This window comes from Gymnodraco acuticeps, unplaced genomic scaffold (genome assembly GCF_902827175.1).
Source record: "Gymnodraco acuticeps unplaced genomic scaffold, fGymAcu1.1, whole genome shotgun sequence".
In the NCBI taxonomy this organism is placed as follows: domain Eukaryota; kingdom Metazoa; phylum Chordata; class Actinopteri; order Perciformes; family Bathydraconidae; genus Gymnodraco; species Gymnodraco acuticeps.
Window position 1 is genome coordinate 93,334 of NW_022991491.1, and position 24,064 is coordinate 117,397.

Consider the following 24,064-nt stretch of genomic DNA (forward strand, 5'->3'; position numbering starts at 1 on the left):
GTTTTAAGGAAAAGTTTAATTTATTATTAACTGTGGATTATTTTGTTGCTTCTTCAAATATAAAAAAGTAATATATGTATAATATCAAATACAAATCTACTTTTTCTGAATAATAAATACTTTTTTTACACTACTGAAAAATGTGTGTTTTTCCTTTCCATACATATGTTCTTACAATATGTTCTTAATAAACTAGGCATACATCAGCTCACCTTGTGTGTGTGTGTGTGTGTGTGTGTGTGTGTGTGTGTGTGTGTGTGTGTGTGTGTGTGTGTGTGTGTGTGTGTGTGTGTGTGTAGAATCCTTAACAAGCCTCACCTGTGCTTTGTCGTTAAGTGGAATATAAAGCAGCTGCTGATGTCTCAGTTAATCATCCAGTCCCCTTCCTTTTAGACTTGTGTTTTTGTTGGAAGGTGTGCTGGACATTGCCAAGCTCTGATACTGACTGTATTCTTTTTGGTTTTACTGCTTACAAGCTGCAACATGCTGAGGCTTGGGAACATGTAAGTTACATTTCTTGTAGATTTCTTTCTATATGTGTACTTAATTGTCTCTAAATGATGTGTTTTATGTGTTCAAGTTTGTTATGGATGGCTGCAGCTATCATCTTGGGTCAAGCCAGGCCTAATTTGAAGCTATATTTGCAGTCAAGTAAGCTTCAATTCTCATTAAGTCATTTTACACAGCATATTAAGTCGGTTTACATTCTCCTCACAAGCCTTTTCTTTTAACAGGCAGTGGGTTAAGGTCTGACTGTGCCGCAAATGTAATGAGACTGTCGTTGGACAAGGCTTTAGCAGTGGGAAACCAGCTTGAGGTGGAGGCTATCAGTAAGTATTAACTGCTAATAATGCAGCTGATTGGTTCATCACTGAGGAAAGGGGTCCCTGACAAAGCTTATTTTCTCCCCTCAGATGGCACCAAGCACATTTTGTTAACACCTAGCATGGCTGCTCAGTGTGGATACAGCATGGAGTCTGACCCGTGGGGTAACACCAGAATCTACACCTCCCTGATGGGCTGCTTTGTGGACAACAAGGTTTGTTTTGAGCTAAAGTGGTTTAACAGCATTCAATGTAATTTTCTACCAAGTTTAGCTGTGCTAATTCTGTCAAGTGACTGAATTAATGGCTCAACAAACACATGGTTGCTCCCATTTTTGTGTTTCCCTGAATTTATTTGTAACCCCTTACCGTTAAAAGACCCAAAGTACATTTCCCTTTTTTGTTTGGTACATCCCTAAAATATTAGCACTGCTCCACTCAAAACTGTATTCCTCAATTAATCTACTAGGTACTTTCTTGACTTGTTTGTTACATACACAAATATCCATTTAGACTTCAAATGTGTCCCTGAAGGCAAGGATATTACATTTTCAATGACAAAGAAGCTGGAACCAAAGAATATTAGGGAGTTTCACTTAATTTAGTTTTTTTTATATTTATAGGATGATGCTACATTTAACGTTGGCTTGAGACTCAAGATGTACGGCGAGAATCCATCAGACGTGGTCAGTCATGACGTGTCTCAGACTTGCAGCTACACTCGCTGGGCCTCCAGGGAGATCCTCTGCGACAGGAACTACATGGAAGTAGGTCATCTTTATATTGATTCCACCATCTTGTGTGTATGGAAACGAATGCTAAAACCACCATTTTCTGTTTTAGGTTTCGCACCACATGGCTAACCTTGATGCTGAAGCTAAGGGTCAGACTCGGGATGGTAAAGACGAGAAGCTCAACGCCAAGCTTGAAGTATGTTGAATTAAACCGTTAAGATACTACAGTTTAATTCCTCCCTACACCAATGAGGATTTAATTATTATTTGTTCTTTCCTGTAGGCCTCTGGTGCATCACAAGGTATCTGGAAGATCACGTTTTACACCCCAGAACCAGTGGCCATGGTGTTGCAAGAGGCTGAACAAGCCGGCTATGCTGCCAAAACTACCTCTAGTCGCCTGGTTATGCGAAGCCCGTACAATACAGCAGAGACTTATTCAGAGGATGTAAGCAACACACTCTTATACAGTGTTCCTTTCCCTCCTTGTCAATTATATTAAACCTCTCCTCTCTTTAGGTGGCTGGAGTCCCCATGGAAGTTTTCAGGGTGAGCGCCTACTACATGGCACCACAGGGTCTGAATGTAGTGAACTTGGCAGCTGCTTGTCCCAAAGGTGAGTCCTGAGCAACATATTGCCTTCACAGTAAGCTTAATTGTTGCACAGTTAACCTCAACAGCTCCATTTTGTCATCAACAGGTGGCGTCCTCTTCACCGAGGATATGATCTCTTGGCACTTACCTCGCCGTGTGACTCCTCTGTTGGACGGCAGAATTACAGTCTCGGAAATGCACATGGGAATCAACGGGCAGAGGCTTGATAGATCTCAGATGGCCGCACGGGGGTACACACTGAGCACCACAGACTTCCACATCGTCGTCGAGATCCCAGTGGGCTCGCCTGATGGTTACTACAAGGTTGGAAATCTCTAGATTATAAATGCAAGAGTCACTAGTGCATTTGCATGTTTTATTGAAAGGTCATGAATTATTGCAGAGCCATGCCCCAGATTACCAGTACCACATCACCTACTTTGTGGAGCCCATGCTTGAGGTACTGTGGAGGGAAGATGACACCCAAGATGATACCAGATACAAGGTTTTGTTCCCCATCATGACTCCTCTGATGCCTCAATCTCCCCAAATCCAGGATGGTAAGTCACATTTTCTAGTAGGTATGAAAAAAAATGACATTAAAACTCGGGCTTGCTCGGATATATCCTAAGACTGCTAAACCCATTAAATAAAGTCTTCAGTTTTTGCAAAATGGTGTGTTTCGATGGGATTTGAAGCCAAGTACAAAATCTACTTTTGCTTACAAAGGGCACTTTTTTGTTTTTTTTAAATAGCACTCAATCCAACTACTCAATTTTTCTCTATCAATGTTGAGGCTGGTTTAGAAGTTGTAAACCTGCCACTTTCTGTTCCTCAGACACTGTCCCAGAGACTCGGGTGTTCAGCGTTCTCTTGGGAACCTTCCTCCATGACGTTGAGCTGAGGAACATCACCTTCTCCACCGGGGTCCTCACTGTTGAGGAGAGCAATGCCAAAGGCTTCACAGTCCAGGAACACAGCTTGGCTAATGGCTCCAAGAGCTTCTCTCTTCAAGTGCCCTTTGATGCCGATGTTGTCTTAAAACATGTATGACATTATAGATTCAAAATATCACTTTGTACCAGCATATTTTCAGTGCTGCTGAGCTTTTATTTCATTGGTTGCAGAATCCTGAGCGCTTGGTTACATCCTACTTCCTCCCTCTGATCTTTGGGTTGATCGTCCTGCCTGAAGAAACTCCTTTTGCTCTCCCGGTCGACCTGCAGGCCTCTCTGCAGGATGTTGGTGAGATCAGATTGAATTTGCTCTTGACAATATCTTCATGCAAATTGTGTTTTCTAAAATTAAATAAAACATATTGGAGTAAAAGCTACACCATCAAATGGATAATGCATGTTTTGCTGCTCTAGTGTTACCCATCATGGCTGGCACCTGTGACCAGAACCAGTTTTACATCAGCGTGAAGTTCGGGAGTCACGGCTCTAATTTCAAGGCTATCGTTGGACCTCGAGAGCTGACGGCTGAGATGGCTGAAGACTACAATTTCTATGAGAACGGCACACACCTCAGCCTCATTCTGCCATACACTGCCAAGGACGCTGTTTTCGAGGTATGTCAAAACTACAAAATCCCACCATAGATCTTCTACATTGGCTAACTTTACTTTCTTTTCCACAGCTGCTCACTGCAGAATCAGTCAAATCCAGAATTGACCTGCTTCTGTTGGATCGTGCAAACGACTGGGTGCTTGCTGATCTCTATCTGGCTTGCTACTTCCCCTTAAAAGCAACAGGTAAGATGGAACATGTAAGTATATTTGCTGCTTTAATTGATGGATTTGTGTTGCTTTACACATTGCCTGCTTCATCCTCCAGAGTGCCACCCCAATGGCACAATGACCGCTGTGGCTGTGAAGGTTGAATCGACTCGTAATCTGAAGCCAAGTCAGCTGACGCTAAAGGACCAGTCCTGCACACCACAGTTCAGCGACGATCGCTTTGCATATTTCTCCTTCAGTGTGGATACCTGTGGAACCACCAGAACGGTGAGTGTGAATCACATTTAAATATCAAAAGGGTTTTTTTGTCAAATGTTAATACGTTTTTGTTGTTAAATAGTTCTTTGACAACTACATGATGTATGAAAATGAGATCCGCCTGTCTTACAACAACGCCAAAGGAGCAGCCAACACATCACCAGTTGATCCTGAATACAGGTAAAACATTTGATTCTGTATAATTGGAGATGAACACCTTCAATGTATGCATTTATATATTATTTTTCCCCTAATAGGCAAACCATTTCCTGCTTCTATGTGGTCAATGAGACTCAGACTGTTGCCTTCAGCGCTAAACCAAGAACCTATGAGCCCGCTGCAGAGATCGGCACCGGCCAGCTGATGGTGCAGATGAGGCTTTCCCAAGGCATGGTGGAATTTTACAACATCTTGTTCATGCATACAAAACACTGTTTGCAGGTCTCCCTTGAAAAAGAGATCTATGATCTCAAGGGACTGATCTGATTTAAATAACGGTTTTGAAATGAAACTGTAAATGTCCAGGCCGCCTTTCTCTAACGGGACTCTTCTCCTGCAGATCCATCCTACGAGCGCTTCTACCAAGCAGAGGATTATCCAGTGGTGAAATATCTGCAGCAGCCTCTGTATTTTGAGGTGGAGCTGATGCATTCTACCGACCCGCACTTGGAACTCATTGCTGAGAACTGTTGGGCAACCCTTTATGAAGATGGGACATCTCTGCCAAGCTGGGACATCATTGTGGACAGGTAATGTTGTGCAAAACTAACTACTAACTACTCATTTCATTTGTTTAACTGCTGCTTTATTAACTTTCGAATTCCTTCACTAGCTGTGAGAATCGCAATGACAGCTATGCAACAATTTTCCATCCCGTTGTGAGTGACTCCAGAGTTTTAGTCCCGTCCCACATGAAGCGCTTCTCTGTAAAGATGTTCACTTTCACTAAAGATGACAAGGTTCTGAAAGACCAGGTAAGACTTGTAAATCCAAATCTGGAGTCTTTTAGCCACTGCTATATGTAGCCATGTGTAATAAATCATCCTGTCCATCCACAGATCTATGTCCACTGTGATGCAGTGATTTGTGACACAAGCAGCCAGGCAGATGGTTCCTGCAGAGGCCAGTGTGTGCATCCTCCAGGTCAGAGCTACTCAAGACCTGCAGGTGTAAAAAAGGGTAAGTGACCGAGTCTGAACAAATGTAGTCGATCTGGATGTGCAGTTGGTAATCTTTACTTGTTTTTCCAGAGCGAAGAAGCACCGACTCAACACGCCAAAGGCAGATCTCCTCTGGGGCAATTATTCTGTCTAACCTCTGAATATTTTCTACTAGTGTTTACATTTTGTCATTTGCACCTTATGTACATTAGTTCATTGTGTTGTTTGGGACCACGGGGACAGTTTTATCAATGAATGTACTGTACTGCCTTGTATATTGATGGATGACAATAACGACTCGTGTATTTTGAAAAAAATAAACGGAAAAAAAAAAGCCACATTTATTTATAGTCGCTTTTATCAATGTGTTGCATCTTCTGTGGTCAATTTTAAGTGACATATTAATAAAAGCAGGTTCTGTGTCAACCAGTACCCTCATAACTCCAAGAAAATGCAGAGAAGCATAAACATATGTAGCAATGATATCCTATATAATAAACAACTCAAAATGATAAGTTGATTTAGGCGCTAAATGAAAGACATTCTGAAGTTGTTATTGCCCCGCCTACTTGAGACGCACTAAAACATGATTGGAGTTTTTTTTTGTGCGTGTTGTCTATTCCGCCTTTAGGAAACGCAACAAACCTTAACAGAATTCACAGCCAATGGAGCAAGACAACCCTCAAATACTTGGAAATGCTCACTCTGAGTTTAAAAACTAGAACTTCAAATGTGCAGAACAACTGTATACAAAGTTTATCTCTTCCTACTTACAGTCCAGGTACTCTCTGTTCAATTTTTGGCGATGTCTGTAGGCTACTAGTGTTGCAGCTTATTCTGCTACCCGTCAAATTCTGTGTCCCCGGTTAACGCTAACGTCTATCGTGTTCTGTCATTTCATTACATGTATTGAGACTTTCAACGCCGTCAGATTTCCACAGGGATTGTAAAGCCAGTCATTTGGCCACTGCTTACTGTTGGGGAATATTTTCCAAGGCCCATAACTTTGACCCAGTTTATCAGTTCAAACTGTCCTGACTGAGCACACGCACCTCGTAACCTTGGCTGCTGTGCGCTCAGTGTTCTGTCTCCCTGTTCCTGCCTGTTGGCGTCAGCTGATAGAGGTGTTATGATTTTATCTTATGCAGCATGTTGATGATGCTCTCGGAACTAGCTAAATACATGGGTCTGGGGTAGAGTTATTGAGAATTGACGTGGCAACTCTACCGTGCAGTCAGATACATTATCATTACACCTGGGTAAAACGGAGTCCATTCTCTTCGGTTCGAAACATAATCTCAGCAAATCCGACGACTTCTCAGTTGCAGTGGGTGACATTGTCACAAGTAGGAAGGAAATTACATACCTAGGATCTATTCTTGAGGCAAACCTCTCCTGTGACAAAATGGCATCCAATGTAATAAAAGTCAATCAAAGAACTAGATTCCTATACCGGATCTCCTCTCTGGTAAACAAAAACACCCTGAAAACTCTGGCAGGAGCACTCATTCAAGGGTACTATGACTATGCTTGCACGTCATGGTACCATAGCACCTCCAAGGCGCTAGGGGTTTCACCGACTAGTCGACTACCTTTACCACTAGTCTTAGGCCCTAGTCAACTAGTCGTGAAAAAAATGGAGGTAAACGAGGTGCTGCAAAATGCTTCAAAACACGTCCGACATTCTTATGTATGGCAGTACTTCAACAACGATGTAACCAACTCCACAGTGAAGTGTCAGTTGTGTACAGCTGTACCGAAGTACAACAAAAATACATCTGCTATGCGCAACCATCTGAAGATGAGACTCCCGCTGCCGACAGCTAGCACTAGCAGTAATGCTAGCACCAGTGAGCAACGGACCGGCGTCAGCACAGGACAGAGGCAGACGAGCAGCAAGAAAAAACGGGTTTACTGCCAGCGGACACTGCATATCCCCACAATGGATAACGCACTGGAGTGGTGGGCAGAAAACGTGCACCGCGTCCCCCGTTTAGCCAAGCTTTCGAGGAGCTACCTGGCTATTCCAGCCACAGGCACCCCGAGTGAGAGGGTTTTTTTCCCTGGCAGGCAACACTGTCACCCGAAAGCGGTCAAGCCTCCTTCCCTCACATGTCGATGCGTTGGTGTTCCTCAACGCAAACCAACAATCTGGAAAGATGGACGTTATCGTGGAGGACAGCGAGTAAAGTGTTGCGCACTGGATTTACGTGGCATTTCAGTAAACAGAGTTTTTTGCTGTCGATTTTGGTGAGTCCAGTTACTGTTTGTTATTTACTAAGTCCAGTTACTGTTTGTTATTTACTCAGCCATGTAACACAAATTAAAATGCAGTGTTTAATGTAACTGTATGAGTTCCAATATAAAATACAGTTGTACACCTCTCTGTGTGTCTTTATTATGACGTATCGACTAGTCGACTGCTATTTTGAAAAACGTGTCGACTAGTAAATATTGGTAGTTACCTACAAGGCGCTAAAAATAAAACTTCAAACATCGCAAAAATAAACTGGTCAGACTACTGCTTGACCTTTCATCTAGAACCCACCTCACCTCTGCCCACTTTGACAACCTAGGATTAGAGTAGACGACAGAGTACAGCTACTTGCAATGGGCCTGGGTTGCGTTCCGATAATCCAAAAATCAGCTCCTAAATTCTAACCCTATCTCCTATTCCTTGACCTCTGAGTGAAACGTCACGGGGTTAAGGGATAGTGGATAGGAGAATTCAAAAGGATTTAGGAGAAGAGACCGCGGTATTTTAGAGAATCCGAATGCACTTTCACTATCCGACGTGTTTATGATGCGCCAGCGGACGTCATGAATGTGCGTCTGCTGCTGTGGGGAAACTATGGAAACTACAGTTTTCTATACAGCGGACTACAACATGAATGTTTAGTAAGAACGAGGGACTACTGTAAACTCATCTAGAGACTCTGCACCGTGCTCTGATGCTGTTGCTTTATGCTTTATGAACGTGGACAACAGAGAAACATATTCTTCATGACCAAAGTTGGAATTGAAATAAAAAAGGAAAGTGAAACTTATGCTCGTCACCCTCTCCCTCCGGTCCACATTAATACAAATGATCCCAATACGTATGATTGATGAAAAGATCTTAAAATCAATACAGATGTATTTATTATAAACGTTAGTCCTTAACATCTATCACTGTGTATATCACCATTCAAACATCTTTTAAAAGTTGAACAAACTCCACACAGCTCAGTAAAGACTGTGAAATGTTGACTTTTTTGATCATTTCAGTAAAAACTAACGTTCATATTTCTCTTTTTGATTATAATACTGATGAACATTCAGAACAAAGCACTTTGGTAACTTACCATATACGTTTTAAAATGCTTAATAAGCACCGTAACTTTCATGATATCATTTCTCGGTCATAATCGGTTGTTTCCGTGAACGGCCGACTGTTGAGTGAAGGCAAATGCTGCGGCTGCAATGCATTGTGGGGCAGCATTTTCTCCTCTCCTTTCGGTTAGGGAGGTCCAGTGGTTCCTAAGCTAAAGGAGGTTATAAAGGAAGTTTGAAACCTCCTTTCCTTTCATTTGGAGAATTGGAACGGCACTTATCATGGCTGCCAGTGACGTACTTCCGGGTCATTTCACTTGGTTAGGAAGGTTCCTAAGCTAAATGGACTATTGGAATGGGCCCCTGGTCTACAAGATCCACTACACCTCTATGGTACCCATGTACATGTCAAAATTCTTCCCAAAGGTCAAGGAATACCATGATCATAACACCAGAGGCACAAAAAAAGGGGGAATACACGTTTCGCAATTATGCCACATCAAGGTGGAACGCTCTTCCCACAACTGTAAAGGAAAGTAAAACTATACTTACCTTCAAAACCTCTCTTAAAGAGCACCTTCGGGGGAGAGCATTGCAAAACTGGCCCCGGTAATGGTACAAATCTCAACCTGCCGTTCAATGGACAGCTTCCCCCCCCCCCCCCATCTATGTATATACTCGCATTTTAGACTCTGTTACTAACTGTATATCTGTAGACTTGGTATGTCTTAAATGTCCGGTTAGGATGTATTAGAACGAAATCTAAAATGAAATTGTAAATAAGCAATCTGTATGTAAAAAACTACCTGTATATAAATTGTAAATAAGCCATCTGTATGCCATCTGTATGCCATCTGTATCTCAAATATGTCTTTTATGTCTTAAATGATATGATGAATTGGAAATGGGGGACCCTGATGTAAACAAGACGAAAGTCTTTCTCTGGTCTGCATCCCCTTAACAATTGTATGTTTTGAGCTGTACTGTATTGTACCCAATATACAAGCTGTTAATAAACTTTTCAATCAATCAATCATTCAATCGTGGCTGCTGTGACTTGTGATGTGAATTCTCCGGCCGAAGCTCCAAATAAACCATCAGTGTTTGACATCAAAGCTCCTGCTCTTCCCGTGTCTCTTTCCTGAGTCGGTGACTCCCACTGCATTGCTGCTACACAGAAGTTTCCCTTACAAATTGGCGTTGTCGGCAGGATACCAACAAATCTTCAGAACTGGTAAGTGTAATTTCAAATCTACATTTGGACATTGCCTTACCAGAATCTGTGATTGACGGTATCCTAAAATTACCTGTGAAACTGAGCGGCTGTGTTTCGTTTTTGGTTAATGAACATTTGGGGATAATAAACCCAGGGGATCAGTGTCTGGGGACTCAGTCCTGGCTGATTTCCTCTGTGTAGCTGCTCGGGACGGAAGTGCCATACAAGCATGCACAGCTCATGTTTAGAGAGACCTTAAAGAAAGGCATCAGTAAAGTGGAGCTTCTGTATGAAAGCAATGTAAAGATTTGTATTGAACGAATCGCCGAATTCTGGGGGTTTCAGCGGCCAACACAGCAGTTGAAAATAAGCAGCCAGAGATATTACTGCTTTCGCCTCTGTCAACACGGCTCCAGCTGTGATGTGCCACAATAATGTCAGCAAATGTTATTGAGTTAAAATATCAATATTGTGGCTTTCCAAGTTAACATTGTTGATATGACTGCGATTAAATCAGCATATACTTCTGCCAGGGGATGCCACCCCTCAAAATCTCCTGCCACCCTCTTGCCACCCCATGAATATTTGTCTAGATCCGCCCCTGGCAGCCAGAGATATTACTGCTTTTGCCTCTGTAAACACGGCTCCAGCTGCAGCCGCGGGGGTGTGTGTAAAACCTCCCTGTGTTTGTGGGGCTGGGGAAGTGCAGCTGAGAGGGAGAAAGTCACAGCTTTTTGTCTATAGCTTTAACTCACACCACCGCCGTCTCTATTAAAAACGAGATGGTCTAAAAGCACTCGTTGTTTGTGACCGTTTTCTACGTGCATGGTAAGACGGGGCAGCGCGAGGTGCGTGCATCACCCGATGCGCCACAGTTCCCTATACATTGCTAGAGGAGCTGGTGGCGGTCCGGGGTGCATACATAAAATTATAGGCTAATTGATCACGGGTGGGTAGTGGCAAGCAAGTGTAGAACAAAACTGTGTTTCATCGTTGTGATGAACTCGATAGCAAGTGTATAGGCTGGTCGTGTCGGACTACAGTCAACTGGGCTGTTGTGGGAGAGAAAGAGTAGAGGAAAAAGTCTGTGCGCTCCTGATCGGGGGGGGGCACAGCGCCACTAGAATAGAGTAGTGGTGTCGCAAGAGGATAAGCTAGTTATCGCTCTTGGACGGCTTTCAGGCACCGATCTAGGACTTGTATACAAGGGTGGACGCGTGAGTCAAGGCGCCCCACTAGAGATAATTCCCTACCCCCTCTGAAACCTCTTAATTCGGACTAAATTGAGCTGGATGAACTCTGCTGTCACGCTGGTCTTCATTACGAGTTCATGTTTGTTTGTCTGATTGTTTGTATGGGGGGTCTATATTGGTTTGTCTACCCGCCGTCTTGTGTATGTGTTGTAACAACTAATAATGAATCAGTCCATAGACAGGGTAAAATGAACTAAACTTTAGTTATCTCACCAAAAGTAAATGACTTGAGAAAAATAAATAATATAAAGATGTAACGCAAAATTCTGGTAGTATACATGTGCTGCAAAATGAAAATAAATAGCAAAAGAGTGTTTTTATGTCCTGCATCTATCTGAGTGTGCAGAGGAAAATGTAAACAAGAAGCACACTGTTCAGGGTGTGCGCTGTAGGTGTAAGAAGAAAAGAAGATTATATTGCTTTAAGAATCCATTCTTAAATGGTATTGCTGGTATGTTAAGATATGTTTGTGACCTTGTATAAACCCTATGCCCCGTCCTGCGCCCCGAGACCCTCAGAGGCATCACTGCTGGTCGTAAAGACCTGCCTGAGGAGATCAGGGTTGCAAAATCTGTTTTGTTTTTTAGGTCAATGTTGTATTATTTGTTAAACTTATTCTTAAATCTATGTATGGTAATAATGAATAAAAACGTAATGTATTGAACACATTCCGAAACAAAGCAGATAAGACAGAACTAGACTCAGACATAATACTAATTGTTGTTGAAACCTTTGGCGCTGTTGCTGCAATATGGAAACTTTGTTGATTATCTATTCCAACTGGCCACTGGAATCAGATAATTAATATAAGTTGAAGTTCAATTACAGTTTTAAAAATAGTTTAACATTCTTTATAGGGCCGGGACTCGATTAAAAAAAGTAATCTAATTAATTAGAGGCTTTGTAATTAATTAATCGAAATTAATCGCATTTTTAATCACATATAAATATTTGACCTGAGAACAGTGAGAAGCAATTTTTTTCACATGGATTTTAGTATACCATTAGGCACATTCACACCGCAGTACTTTTCCCACAAAGGTTCATGAGAACTCTTTGAATTTGGGGGTGGATTAGGCAAATGAAGCCGCTGACGTCACTTCTTCTTCTTCTGCTTTGGGTTTACTGGCAGGTCGCAAACCACTTCACGGCGTATACTGCCGCCCAAAGTCCCCGGAGTTGGGGACTGGCTTCAGTAGAAGCTGCTGGGAGTCCCAGCAGCCTTCCGAGTAAATCGCCAGAACGCCGACACCTCCTCATCTCCACCGCTCCCATGTTTTATTTTGTGTTGCCATAAATTAGTCTCTCTGCGTTTCTGCGCTGGGCTAATGCTAATAATGCTAATGCGAGGATAATAAAATTCACAAAACTTTTTGGGAGTTTTACGGGGCGTGGTTTGCAATCCGCCCAGCCAATCAGAAATATAGCTCTTTTCTCACAAGAGAGCCGTACAAAAGTCCCTGCTCTCTAGCAGCTCTCTGCTCTCTAGCAGGGACTTTCGTGGGGGTAAAAAGGTTCTCATGAACTAATTTTAGTACCGGCTCTTTTTGGTGTGAACGCGATAAAAGAGGCTAACGTCCACGCTAGCTTCCACGCTAGCTGCTATATGTTTTGCATTGAGGTGATACTTGAGGCTTGATGTGCTGCGGTGATATGCGAATTCCTTTTTGCATAATTTGCACACAACCGTGCTCTTATCGACGCTTCCATCCGTCCGTTTTTTAAAACAACATATCCCACTGTTGTTCACTGTGGTTTGTTGTTGTCTGAAGTCATGAACGTTAGTTGGTGCTCCAGTATAATCGGTACGCCTGAAACTCATCCAGTGAGAAAAGTTCCGCGGTGCAAAAATAAGTGCGATTAAAATGCGTTAATTTTTGTGTAATTAATTAATCTTAATTAACGCGTTAAAGTCCCGGCCCTAATTCTTTATTAAACTGCTTCAAATTATTTCTCGTATCAACCAATTGGTCTCTATAGACATTACTAAAATTCAAATAGTTGTTAAACTACTGACAAGTTTTCTGAAACCGAGCTTATGAACAACAGAGTAAAGGTCGCTGGTTAAGCCAGGATCAATATATTTGTTGAAGTTTTTATTGTGTGCATAATAAATGTGTTAAATTAATTGAGCAATTCTTTAAAAAGTATAATGTTGCAATCTCTTTAAAATAAGTAATTACAGTTAAAAAAATAGATGTTGTTTTCCAAGGGCCTCTCCTTCACAGGCCCACACTTTGAATCATGACACTTCCAAGTCCTACAGAGATCAGTATCACTTTTGTGTTGCAAGCCAAATCCAGGGGTTCTACTCGAGCCCAATTTTAAATACCATAAAGAAAAGTATTGAACCCAGCTCGAGCTAAATGTCAAATGTATTTAATTAATGTGCAGGTGTTTTGATTTATTTAAAATGTTCCAGTCTAGCTTCCTTCGAGTTTAGTCTAAGCAACATATTGGTTCTCATAACATTCTCACTGCTGTCCCAAATGTTTTAAACCTTGGGCACACACACACACACACACACACACACACACACACACACACACACACACACACACACACACACACACACACACACACACACACACACACACACACACACACACACACACACACACACACACACACACACACACACACACACACACACACACACACTTTGGATAAGTATTCACCTTATCCAAATTGTAAATTGTTGCCTTCTTTAAAGTTATTAGTAATTCAAGATTAATTATTAAATTAAATGTGGTACATAACATAGAATAAATAAAATAACTTTGACTTGATAATTTCGTTCACAACATTAGACCTTGTCCTCTAATCTCTACTAGAATAAGATACGTGTGCATGTTTGGGTGTTTTAACACTCCTGTAATGTACCTAATCTTGTTATCCTTTTCATTACAGAGCTGGGAAAATTGTGTATTGCTTAGATTCTGATCCGTGCAAGTCCAATTTTGACTGACTTTAGTTCTAATGTCAATGTTAATTTGATTTCAACCCATAAGTAATTATTTAGATTAACTCAATATTTCACATGATGATGGATTAGTGTTCCACATTTTTTTCCACTAATTTGTTGTGCAATTAGGCCACAGGTAAAGAGAGACATTGATGACCTTGTGTCCCTTTTGTTGGTACGTGGTTCCATTTTGTCTATGGCCTTGGACGGCTTCACTAAGAGTCACCCAGTTCTACCCTGCTACAGTCCGGCTGAGTGCAGTCACAGAGATGCTATGGCTGCTCTACATGAAATGACATTAATGGTCTGGTCCGAGAATGGACACCATTTCCTGCTCCCAGAGAGAATGACGCTCCTCAAACTGAACATTACAGCCGTTGATACTGTCTCACGTGGGTCTGCTCCCCCTCACCGAGCCATGAACTGAAAGCTTGACATCTGCTTTGAACACCTGGAAGCCTCCCTGTCACACCAGCACCAACCCTTGGGTCAGTCAGATGAGACTAACGGCTTCACTTAGGGCAGATCATTTGGGTCAGATACATGACTCTCGTTACCGCAGAGTGGGTTGTTTTTTGAAGGCTATTCATACTGCTATGCAGAGGATGCCTGTAAGTTGGCAAGCTGTTAAAAGCCCCTACTATTTTTTAAAATAGGCCTAATGTCAGGGGCCTCTTAGTTCTACATGTATTCACATTATATGGACCATGTTTCCACCTGGTAAAACTAGAGGTTGCACAGTACTCAGGCTACAATACGACCATTCTGTTCTGCTCTAACGATTCAATTGATAGATTCTACATCAAAACAATTAGCTTTTATTGTTTCCAATGATAACGTCACTTTAAGTGGAGGAATGCAAACCTGTTTTCAAATGTTAGGTTTTGAATTTGTTTGACGTTTCTCAGTAGTGACACCCTCAGACACCCAATTCCATTCATGCTATGCTATCAGTAGTGACTCAGATGTTAAGGGGGATGAAGCTTTCCTCCCAAATGAGATATGCTTTGTTCTTCAACAAAGGTATACATTTCTTGCATAATATATGTTTCTCACAATTGTTTGTAAGCTGCACACAGGTGATACTGAGTCTTCTCGATTAATAGATTATAAACTACACCATGCTTAAATAGACTCCTAAGTTATTATTTCATATGTGACATATGTAAGAAAAGGGAGGGAAGAGCCAATTATAATTGATTTTATATTGGAACATTTATTTCTCAAACCTGTTTTATGGAAGAGAAAACAAATATTTCTGATATTTTATCAAACGGTAAATGGTGAATTAATATAACATTTAGAATCATTGAGAAGGGGTTATATCCACAGGGACTAGCTCACCTTTAAATTACAATAACATTTCTCTGCTTTGGACTGATGAGTATATGATTCTTGCATGTTAAATGACTAACACAAACCTTACATGTATGCATGTGCATGTGTCAGGAAGGCTCCCAAATAATTCTGAGGGGCCTATCCTATTTTTGTAATTAAATGATAATGTGCTAATCCATTACTTTGAGTTGTCTGCACTCAGGAAAACATCCCTATCAAGTGTTAACCCAATAACAAGGACAGCTCTGAAGGCCAAGGGTCAGAGAGAGAGGGTCACACTCTCCGGCTGCAGAGGGCACCCCCATCCACGGGCAAGGAGGCACAAGGTCGTTCGAGATGAGAGGATTCTAATCTTCAACTTTCTGAGGAGATGGGATGCTTCTTCATCTTTCTGCTCGGTGGGCTCAAGCAGACAACCCTGCAGGACGAGCAAGGGCTTCAGAGGCTTCATACAAGGTTCCTTGTTTCTTGGAGGAGTTTGATGTCTCTCATCACGGGGGGGGGGGGGGGACACACCTGGATGCGCCACTTGGAATATGCAGTTGCACTGCTCTAAAGCAGATAGCAGAAGGAATGCAGGCAGTTGATCCTCCATTTCACTGGGGGATCAACTACAGTGCTCACTGAATGAGCCACACAAAAGCAGAGCAATTGGGGGGGTTGAAATATGGCGCTCTGATGAAGAAGAGTTTGAGCCAATCAGCACCTCAGTGCTAATCTACAGTATCAGGATGCCTTTACACACCAGACATTCTTTGTCATAAAGAGAGGAGGAGAACGAGTCAGAAAGACTGAAGGACATGTTCTTCCAGTTCTCGTACAAAGATGAACTTTGAATTGATTTTATATCTTGGATGTTTACAGATGTACCATTAATGACTGTTTCTATATTTCCAATGACCAGACATGTGTTCGAATAGTGGTGATTAATATATTTTTGCCGGATCAGATTACACTTTCGCACTAAACAAAATTAATTGATTAATATTTTCAGATTATAAAGTATTGAATAATAAGATATTTCTACTATTATCACAGATAATGTTAATATCCTTAATCGTCCAGCAATTAGGCTTAACAACACTACTCTTTAATGTATTATCCATGCACAGAAAGACCTAAAATGATGTTTCAAGTACTGGATTAATTTCAGTTTTGGCCCAAAACAAATATGTTTGCTATTGTGCACCTGTGTTTTATGTGTGTTCATTATTATGCTTTTGACAAAAGATGATCCAAATACTGATGAGAAATGATTTTTCTATTATGATTGGCTGTATCAATCATTGTGATTGAATGTTTCAATCTTATTATGTTTGTAGCTCTTTTCACGACACAGACACAGGTCGGTTCTTTAAAACGGGCGTTTATTTCTTGGGAGTTTTCATCCTGTAGTCTTCCCTCTTCCGTTACGCCGTGAGAACTACAACACCGAAATGACACGCATACATAGCCAAACACATTAGCATATTGTGCTACACATATGAATGAAAACAAGAAAATGAAAACACAAAACATATACCTCGTTGGTTAATTTAGTTCCTTTTCTGCATAACTTCGTCACAGACCTCCCGTCACACTAAACTTTATCACAGACCTCAGCAGAGCTTCAAAAAGACGTCAACCCACATGGAGTTGTACAGTGTAACAGCAAAACACGCAGTACCAGCACATGAACAAACATTAGTTCCTAGGCACAAGAAACACATACGCATATCGGCCCAAGATGTAAAACAAACTGTATTAAATCATGCCATATTTAACGATTATAAATAACATGAAATAAAGTATTCATTTATCCAATTGAACTATGACATTAACCGTGTTACTCCTTTTAATTAAGGCAACTTCGTTACGTCATTTACAATGTTGTTCTTAATGTGATTGTTATTGATGTAATTGATGTTGTGTATGTAGATTCCCATTGATTTAAGTATTGAACAAAATATTATTGGACTAAAGTTTTTAGATTATCAAAATTGATAAAAAGAAAAAACTGTTGGGGAATATTTTCCAAGGCCCATAACTTTGACCCAGTTTATTAGTTCAAACTGTCCTGACTGAGCACACGCACCTCGTAACCTTGGCTGCTGTGCTCTCAGTGTTCTGTCTCCCTGTTCCTGCCTGTTGGCGTCAGCTGATAGAGGTGTTATGATTCTATGTTCCTGCCTGTTGACGTCAGCTGATAGAGGTGTTATGATTTTATCTTGTTATGCAGCATGTTGATGATGCTCTCGGAACTAGCTAAATACATGGGTCTGGGGTAGAGTTCTTGAGAATTGACGTGGGAACTCTACCGTGCAGTCAGATCGTGGCTGCTGTGACTTGTGATGTGAATCCTCCGGCCGAAGCTCCTAATAAACCATCAGTGTTTGACATCAAAGCTCCTGCTCTTCCCGTGTCTCTTTCCTGAGTTGGTGACTCCCACTGCATTGCTACACAGAAGTTTCCCTTACACTTACAACAACCGCAGACAGATAAAGTACCTCCGGGTGGTTTTTGGTGAAGCAGTTGAGGACTTCTCTTTAGCGATACAGTGACAGCAGCTTTGAGACACCTTTCTACAACAGAGGACTCATCCACTATAGACTAGGTAAGGGCAGCGCCATATAGACTGAGAGTTATGTCATCTCCGTTCACTCCAATGGACCACTTTTTTACAGCAATGGCGGATCGTGGAGCCTCTCAATCGTTCCCCGGAAGTTAGCGCCAAGGCTAGCAGAGCTATAGAGTTGCAGCATAATAGACCGTTCGTGACGGACTTTTAAAGGTAAGAAGAAGTTTAAAGATTTATATTGCGGATATTATCAGTACATCTGATTCAAATTAACATGTGTATTAAAGGATGTCAGTGGATTATCCCTAAATTAGTAGATTTAGGGAACGTTTACAGATAACAGATTAAGCTAGGATACCGAAGCAAATTAGCAACAGACGTTGAACAGCCTTTTAATTGTAAATTCCGTTCTCTTAATGTCTATTTGGTCCAACGTTGTTGAATTAGAGAAGAGGGGCTTCTAAACGGGATTATATGCGGGGGTGGAGGGAGTTAAATAATAGATAAATATAACTTTGGTGCGTGTAGAGTGAGTGTTTTTAGCAGAGCCATATTGTGTCCTTGTGATTATGTTGATTATTACCTGTCTGTATAATGTTGCAGCTCAGCTGATTTTGGATTGATGGCAAAGGGAGAGGGACTTAAGTGAGAGTGAAAACACAAGGTAAGTTTAATACTAGTGTTTTATATAAGTAAACACCTTATCTCCCCAAGGCAATTTCCCATCCAATAGGTGTGCTATATAGGTGTGTATAATCAGGGGTGCACATAACTTTTTTGCCCTGGTTCTCAAAGGAGCACCTGGAGATGTTGCTTGGTGCTCATCCTTAAAATGAAATAAACTGTAACTTTTGAGGGGGTCTTGACTTTATTTGCCAGACACACGGCACTGAACACACATGCAGAGGTGAACACAGAACACACATGCAGAGGTGAACACAGAACACACATGCAGAGGTGAACACAAGACAACATTAGCACGAGCAGTAATCCTACAAGCTGTCATCACTCCCCTCCTGACTGTTCTCCTCTCTGTCTTCCTCTCTGTCAGACATGGTAGCTGATGATGTAGGCCTACTTCTTTCTCTCTGGTTGAGTCTGCGATTAGCTGCTTGCATCCACAAGTCAACATCTGGTTTTGGGTCGAAAGTCTCTGTTGTCATCTTAGACAAGTGGATGTAATCAAATAAGTATGTGAACATAACCAATAACCTACCATAGCCAATAACAAATGAATGTAACTTATTTTATTTGTGTTGTTCATTCATATCTTATTTTACCTTAACATTTATTTATGCATTTCTTTTTTTATCTCTCCAGTTTTAAAGGATATTTTTGGTTACTGTCCTATAGTATGCATTGGAATGATTTCAAACCTGTTTATCCCAATAATTATAAAGGAGTGCCTTGGAAATATGTGTTTACATAAATTGTGACCAAACCGTTTGAACTTAGACTAAAGTGAACCATCTAAACACTCAAGAGTCCTTTACCTCACTGAGCTGTAGTATCAGCCTCTCAGTCTGACTGGAGAGGACTCTCCCTCCACATTATTCTAGAAACATCTTCTTCTTATATCCGTTAGAGCAGCTAGCACCAGATTCTAATAACAACACCGGGCGGTGCGCCCTTCTCTCTCTCCCTCGCTCATTCGCATTTTTTTCGCGCCAGATAAGCCAACATCCCCCATTTTCATCACTTACAGCGCCCATTGTACAGGGCAAATGAAACGTGTAACCGGGGTGAAAAGGGTGTTACATTTACTTAATTATGAATATTGTTACATCAAGGCCAAAAATTAGGATGAGCCCCAACGGTCAAAAATGTTTTTTTCCCTCCCAGAACTGCCAGCGCAGCGACTCCCCAGATCTGGCGCCCTAGGCGAACATCTATAACGCCAGTGCTACGGGCCGACCCTGAGTTAATATGCAACTCGCAAATATATTTCTCTCCTCTCTCCTCTCTTCTCCCTCTCCCTCTCTCAATTTTGGTACGCAAATGCGCCTTTTTTCAAATGACCCGGTGCTCTTTTTTTGGTGGAGGTGCGCATGCGCACCAGTTATGTGCAGCCCTGTGTATAACCCTTTCTCCTGTCTGTTACTCCCTCTTTCAGCACAAGAACCAGAGGGGGATTCAATGGAGCCTGAATACCTGCACTGAGACCCTCACCCTGCACCCTGAGTCTCAACTCTCAGTGTTTTTCAAGCCTTTCCCTGTTTTTTTGTATTAAACAAAACATTAAGCTTTCCCAATGGTGTGGTTTTCGTTTTGTGAAAAAGTGCAAATGCAGTGTTTGTATATAATTAAATCACATATTTGTTTGCTGTTGGTAGTGAAATTGCTCCTGCTGACTTGAGCCAGCCATTTTTTCCTCCGCTCTGTGTCAGTGGGTAAGCCGTACATTCGTACTCCTTTCTCTGAGCGATTGGAGCATCCCCAGGCAGCACAGCAAACCATGGTGGCGACTAGGAGGCAGCACAGCAAACCAGAACAACACGGAGGAAAAGGCACAGACAAACTGCATGATATGCTATTCAATGTTTATTGAATGCATGTATTTGCAATGGATGTTCCTAATACAACACATTTAACATCATCATCATCATGCTGCTGCTGCTAGTCCTTTGATAGTCACCTGTCGGTCTCCTGTCCTTTCTGAAAGCCATAAAGATGACATTAGTCATTTAGATAACTTGTGTCCTCAATTACCATGGGATTACTGAAACTACCATGAATTTAAGAAAATGGTAGAAATTAATCTAATCTGAATTTTAAAGCATTACTTTAGATCCCCTCCCTCTAAATATATCAATAAACATTAGAAAGTGATTCTCCTGACTACCATACAAGTTTAAGAAGATAATATTGGTTTTAAAGAATTCAAAGCTATAAATAAACAGCAACAGGCTCTTTAACCAAGGCACTGTTAGTCTAACATGTAAACTAGTTGTTCACACTAATCCTAATATTATCACTTAATATTAGCAAATTCTATTTTATTTTTAAAAACATATTGATGTAAATACATACACATATTGATTTGTTGTATAAATATTGCAAATCAAAACCTTTATTCACTAATAATTACCAAAAATCGTAGTTCTATCTCCTGTTATCAACGCATTCACATTGCCTGCCATGAACTTCCGGGGAACGATCCTCGTCTACATGAACCACGTGACGATAACCGTTTTTGCACTTCCGTTGTCATAACTCTTCTATCTATATGGCGCTGGGTAAGGGTACAGAGACCCCTTTCAGTCCAAAGTTCACAGGAGATAGTTATCTGTTATTTTCAAGCCTGACAGAGTAAACAAAATTCACTTCCGCTTTGCTTCAAAATAATTGTATATTTAGGTTGGATATTGGATTGATATTCACTTGTGTTTTCTAGGTCTGCTTCACTAACTGTCGGAACCTCTTTTCTTGTGGATTTTAGTCCATTTTTTTTTAGATTAATATAAAACTAACAATAAATAAAACATTTTTTTTGCAATAGCTTCCATATATGACCTATTGACCCCAAATCAATGCAGCATTGTACAACATAACTAGACGAGAAGGATACACACCTCTTTGTACATTTAAATTGCCTTTTCTATTTGATATGAATATTGTCATGACAACTATGCAGTTTCTTTATTGGCTGCAATGTTAATTGGCTTCAATATCATATTTGTCCAGTGTAGGATTAATATCAGAGGCCTGTACTACGAAGCAGGATTTTCGCTTAGCCGGCTAACTTCAGGGAAAACTCAGGGTTTCTGGTCCTACGATGCTGGTTCTCTTTTTAGCAGGCTAGATCTCCATGGTAACTTATGCTGAGCGTCTAACCTGCCCCGGAGCAGGTTAGGTTGCAGGCTAAGAGATCAACTCAGTGAAAGCACCGCCTGCTGACCAATCAGAGCTCAGTGTGCGGAGTTTAAAGTGATCAAGTCATACAGGAGAAAGGAAATACAGAAAAACTGCCGTTGCAGGAAAGACGGCCGGCAAGAATCACCGACTGTGTGAACGTGAACATTAATAGAATATCACCTCCCATCTTCAGAGCAATCTGACTATTATAACATTAGCGTTAAGAAAGCTTAATTAAATATCTGCCACAACATAAGTAACCGGATCAAAGTAACAGTACAGTCTGCGGCATATCACATCATAATGTATCATATATTTCCTTATCTGAGTCAGCTGAGCCGTATCTGGCCGTGCAACACTCACAGTGTCACATACTGTATGCAGAAGTATTATTTTAAGCATCACATTAAGTTGACGAAACACTCGAGTCAAATGTAATGAAAGTCATATCGTGTCTTAGACGGAGCAGTGATATCATAAACCTGTTAATGTACGCATTCAAACACTTTTTCTTTTGCCAGCTGTATTCACCTTGCAGGTGCAGCTATGTGGCTTTTATCCTGGATAAAGTGTTTAAGTCATGGATGTTTAAAGTTTAACGTCTTCATTTTTGACTAGTATTAAAGTTCACTTTTCATTCAGGAAGTATGACGCTGCGCTGTCAGTACGCTTCTCCATGTTTGTGATTGGTCGAATGCTCCAAATACCACCCCTTTCATGTGAACGCGCACCTAACTAGATAGGAAACGGCTGGCTTGAGCGATCCACTTGATAACCAGCGTCGTAGTACAGTTTAGCGAGAGCGCGTATGTTTTGGATTAGGCCAACCGGCTAACTCAAACATATCCAGGTTAGGTTGAACCAGCTTTGTAGTATAGGCCCCAGATGGAGCTGTGTACTTACTTGTTCTCATGATGCCCAGAACATAAAACTGCTGACTCTTAATGAGCTAGTTTGGCAGTACATTACATATCATGACATTTATCTATGAACATTTTTAATGTTACATTACATTACATTACATTGCATTTAGCTGACGCTTTTATCCAAAGCGACTTACAATAAGTGCGTTCGACCAACAAAATACAAACTTGAAGAAAACAGAATCATATAAGTACATCAGGTTTCATAGAGCAAAAACATTTCAAGTGCTACTCAACTGGCTTTAGATAAGCCAGCCCTTTATTAGAATATAAGTGCTTTGTTAATAGTTCTATCGCTCGAAGTGGAGTCGAAAGAGATGAGTTTTCAGTCTGCGCCGGAAGGTGTGTAAGCTATCTGCTGTCCTGATGTCAATGGGGAGCTCATTCCACCATTTAGGAGCCAGGATAGCAAACCCACGTGTTTTTGCTGATGGGAACTTGGGTCCCCTTCGCAGCGAGGGTGCAGCGAGCCGTTTGGTTGATGCAGAGCGGAGTGCACGTGCTGGGGTGTACGGTTTAACCATGTCCTGGATGTAGGAAGGGCCAGATCCATTCGCAGCATGGTACGCAAGTACCATTGTCTTGATGTGGATGTCTTATAGGTTTTTTCGATGATGCCAAGAGTGACTTCCAACAAGTATTGAAGATGAATCCAGATTTTGAAGATGCCAAAGTGAGCCTGAAACAGACACTTCTGGACCAGCAGCACAAGATAGACAGGGGATACTGACAACTCCATAAACTATAGAATATACCTTTTTATAAATCCTGAAATCTGTTGGCTTGAAGAAACAATCTGTGAAGTTTTGTCAAATTATTTACAATAATGTACAGCTATCGTATAGAAAATTGGAATTGTATTTGATCTGAACATGAATCCTTTGATTAAAGATATCAGAATGAAGATGAACCTTAAAGTAAACACAAACCACATAAAAAATAACCTACACAAGGAACAGAAACAATGAAAATAAAACTATTGCTGCAAAACCATTCAGTTTGAACCTATGAAACCAAGTAGAAATCCCACAGGGATGGGTGCGACATTTTGATATGGTTTTTGTTAAGCAGAGCATCGATTATTCCTTCTTCTGCACTGACTCAACACTCTTCCAGTTGGAACATATTGTTATGGCCTCATAAATGAACATATATCATTGCATAATTGGACAGAGCAGAAAAATCGACCCGGGGTGAAACGATAAACTCGGGTTTTACTGTCTGTAATAAATGTTAGTGCATCCTTAGTGGTTTGAGAATATATACAAACAATAATCAAGTGTTAGATTACAGTCATTATAAGGAGGCTCAAAGGAAAAATCAAAAGCACATGTGAT

General features: G+C 41.1%; 2 protein-coding genes across 3 annotated transcripts; both read left to right on the top strand.

Moving 5' to 3' along the window:
• The first annotated feature begins 382 nt into the window (after positions 1 to 382).
• LOC117533114 lies at positions 383 to 5,644 on the top strand. 2 transcript variants are annotated; one of them, XM_034196752.1, is made up of 21 exons: positions 383 to 503; positions 581 to 651; positions 735 to 830; positions 915 to 1,039; positions 1,448 to 1,591; positions 1,668 to 1,754; positions 1,842 to 2,006; positions 2,078 to 2,174; positions 2,259 to 2,476; positions 2,556 to 2,712; positions 2,991 to 3,199; positions 3,280 to 3,397; positions 3,523 to 3,722; positions 3,791 to 3,905; positions 3,988 to 4,157; positions 4,231 to 4,328; positions 4,406 to 4,536; positions 4,708 to 4,897; positions 4,981 to 5,122; positions 5,207 to 5,327; positions 5,399 to 5,644. In XM_034196752.1, the coding sequence occupies exons 1-21, from the start codon at positions 484 to 486 to the stop codon at positions 5,467 to 5,469; spliced, it is 2,745 nt and encodes a 914-aa protein (XP_034052643.1). In that variant the 5' UTR covers positions 383 to 483; the 3' UTR covers positions 5,470 to 5,644. The 2 variants fall into 2 exon arrangements, with proteins under 2 accessions (XP_034052643.1, XP_034052644.1); XM_034196753.1 differs by lacking the exon at positions 581 to 651 and having other exon boundaries at positions 489 to 507.
• A 329-nt stretch (positions 5,645 to 5,973) lies between these two features.
• LOC117533117 (tetratricopeptide repeat protein 32-like) lies at positions 5,974 to 23,592 on the top strand. Its single transcript, XM_034196756.1, is given in 5 exon segments — positions 5,974 to 6,089; positions 6,250 to 6,278; positions 17,850 to 17,928; positions 17,930 to 17,985; positions 23,330 to 23,592. Coding segments are annotated over 5 exon segments (408 nt in total). The 3' UTR covers positions 23,458 to 23,592.
• Positions 23,593 to 24,064: the final 472 nt, after the last annotated feature.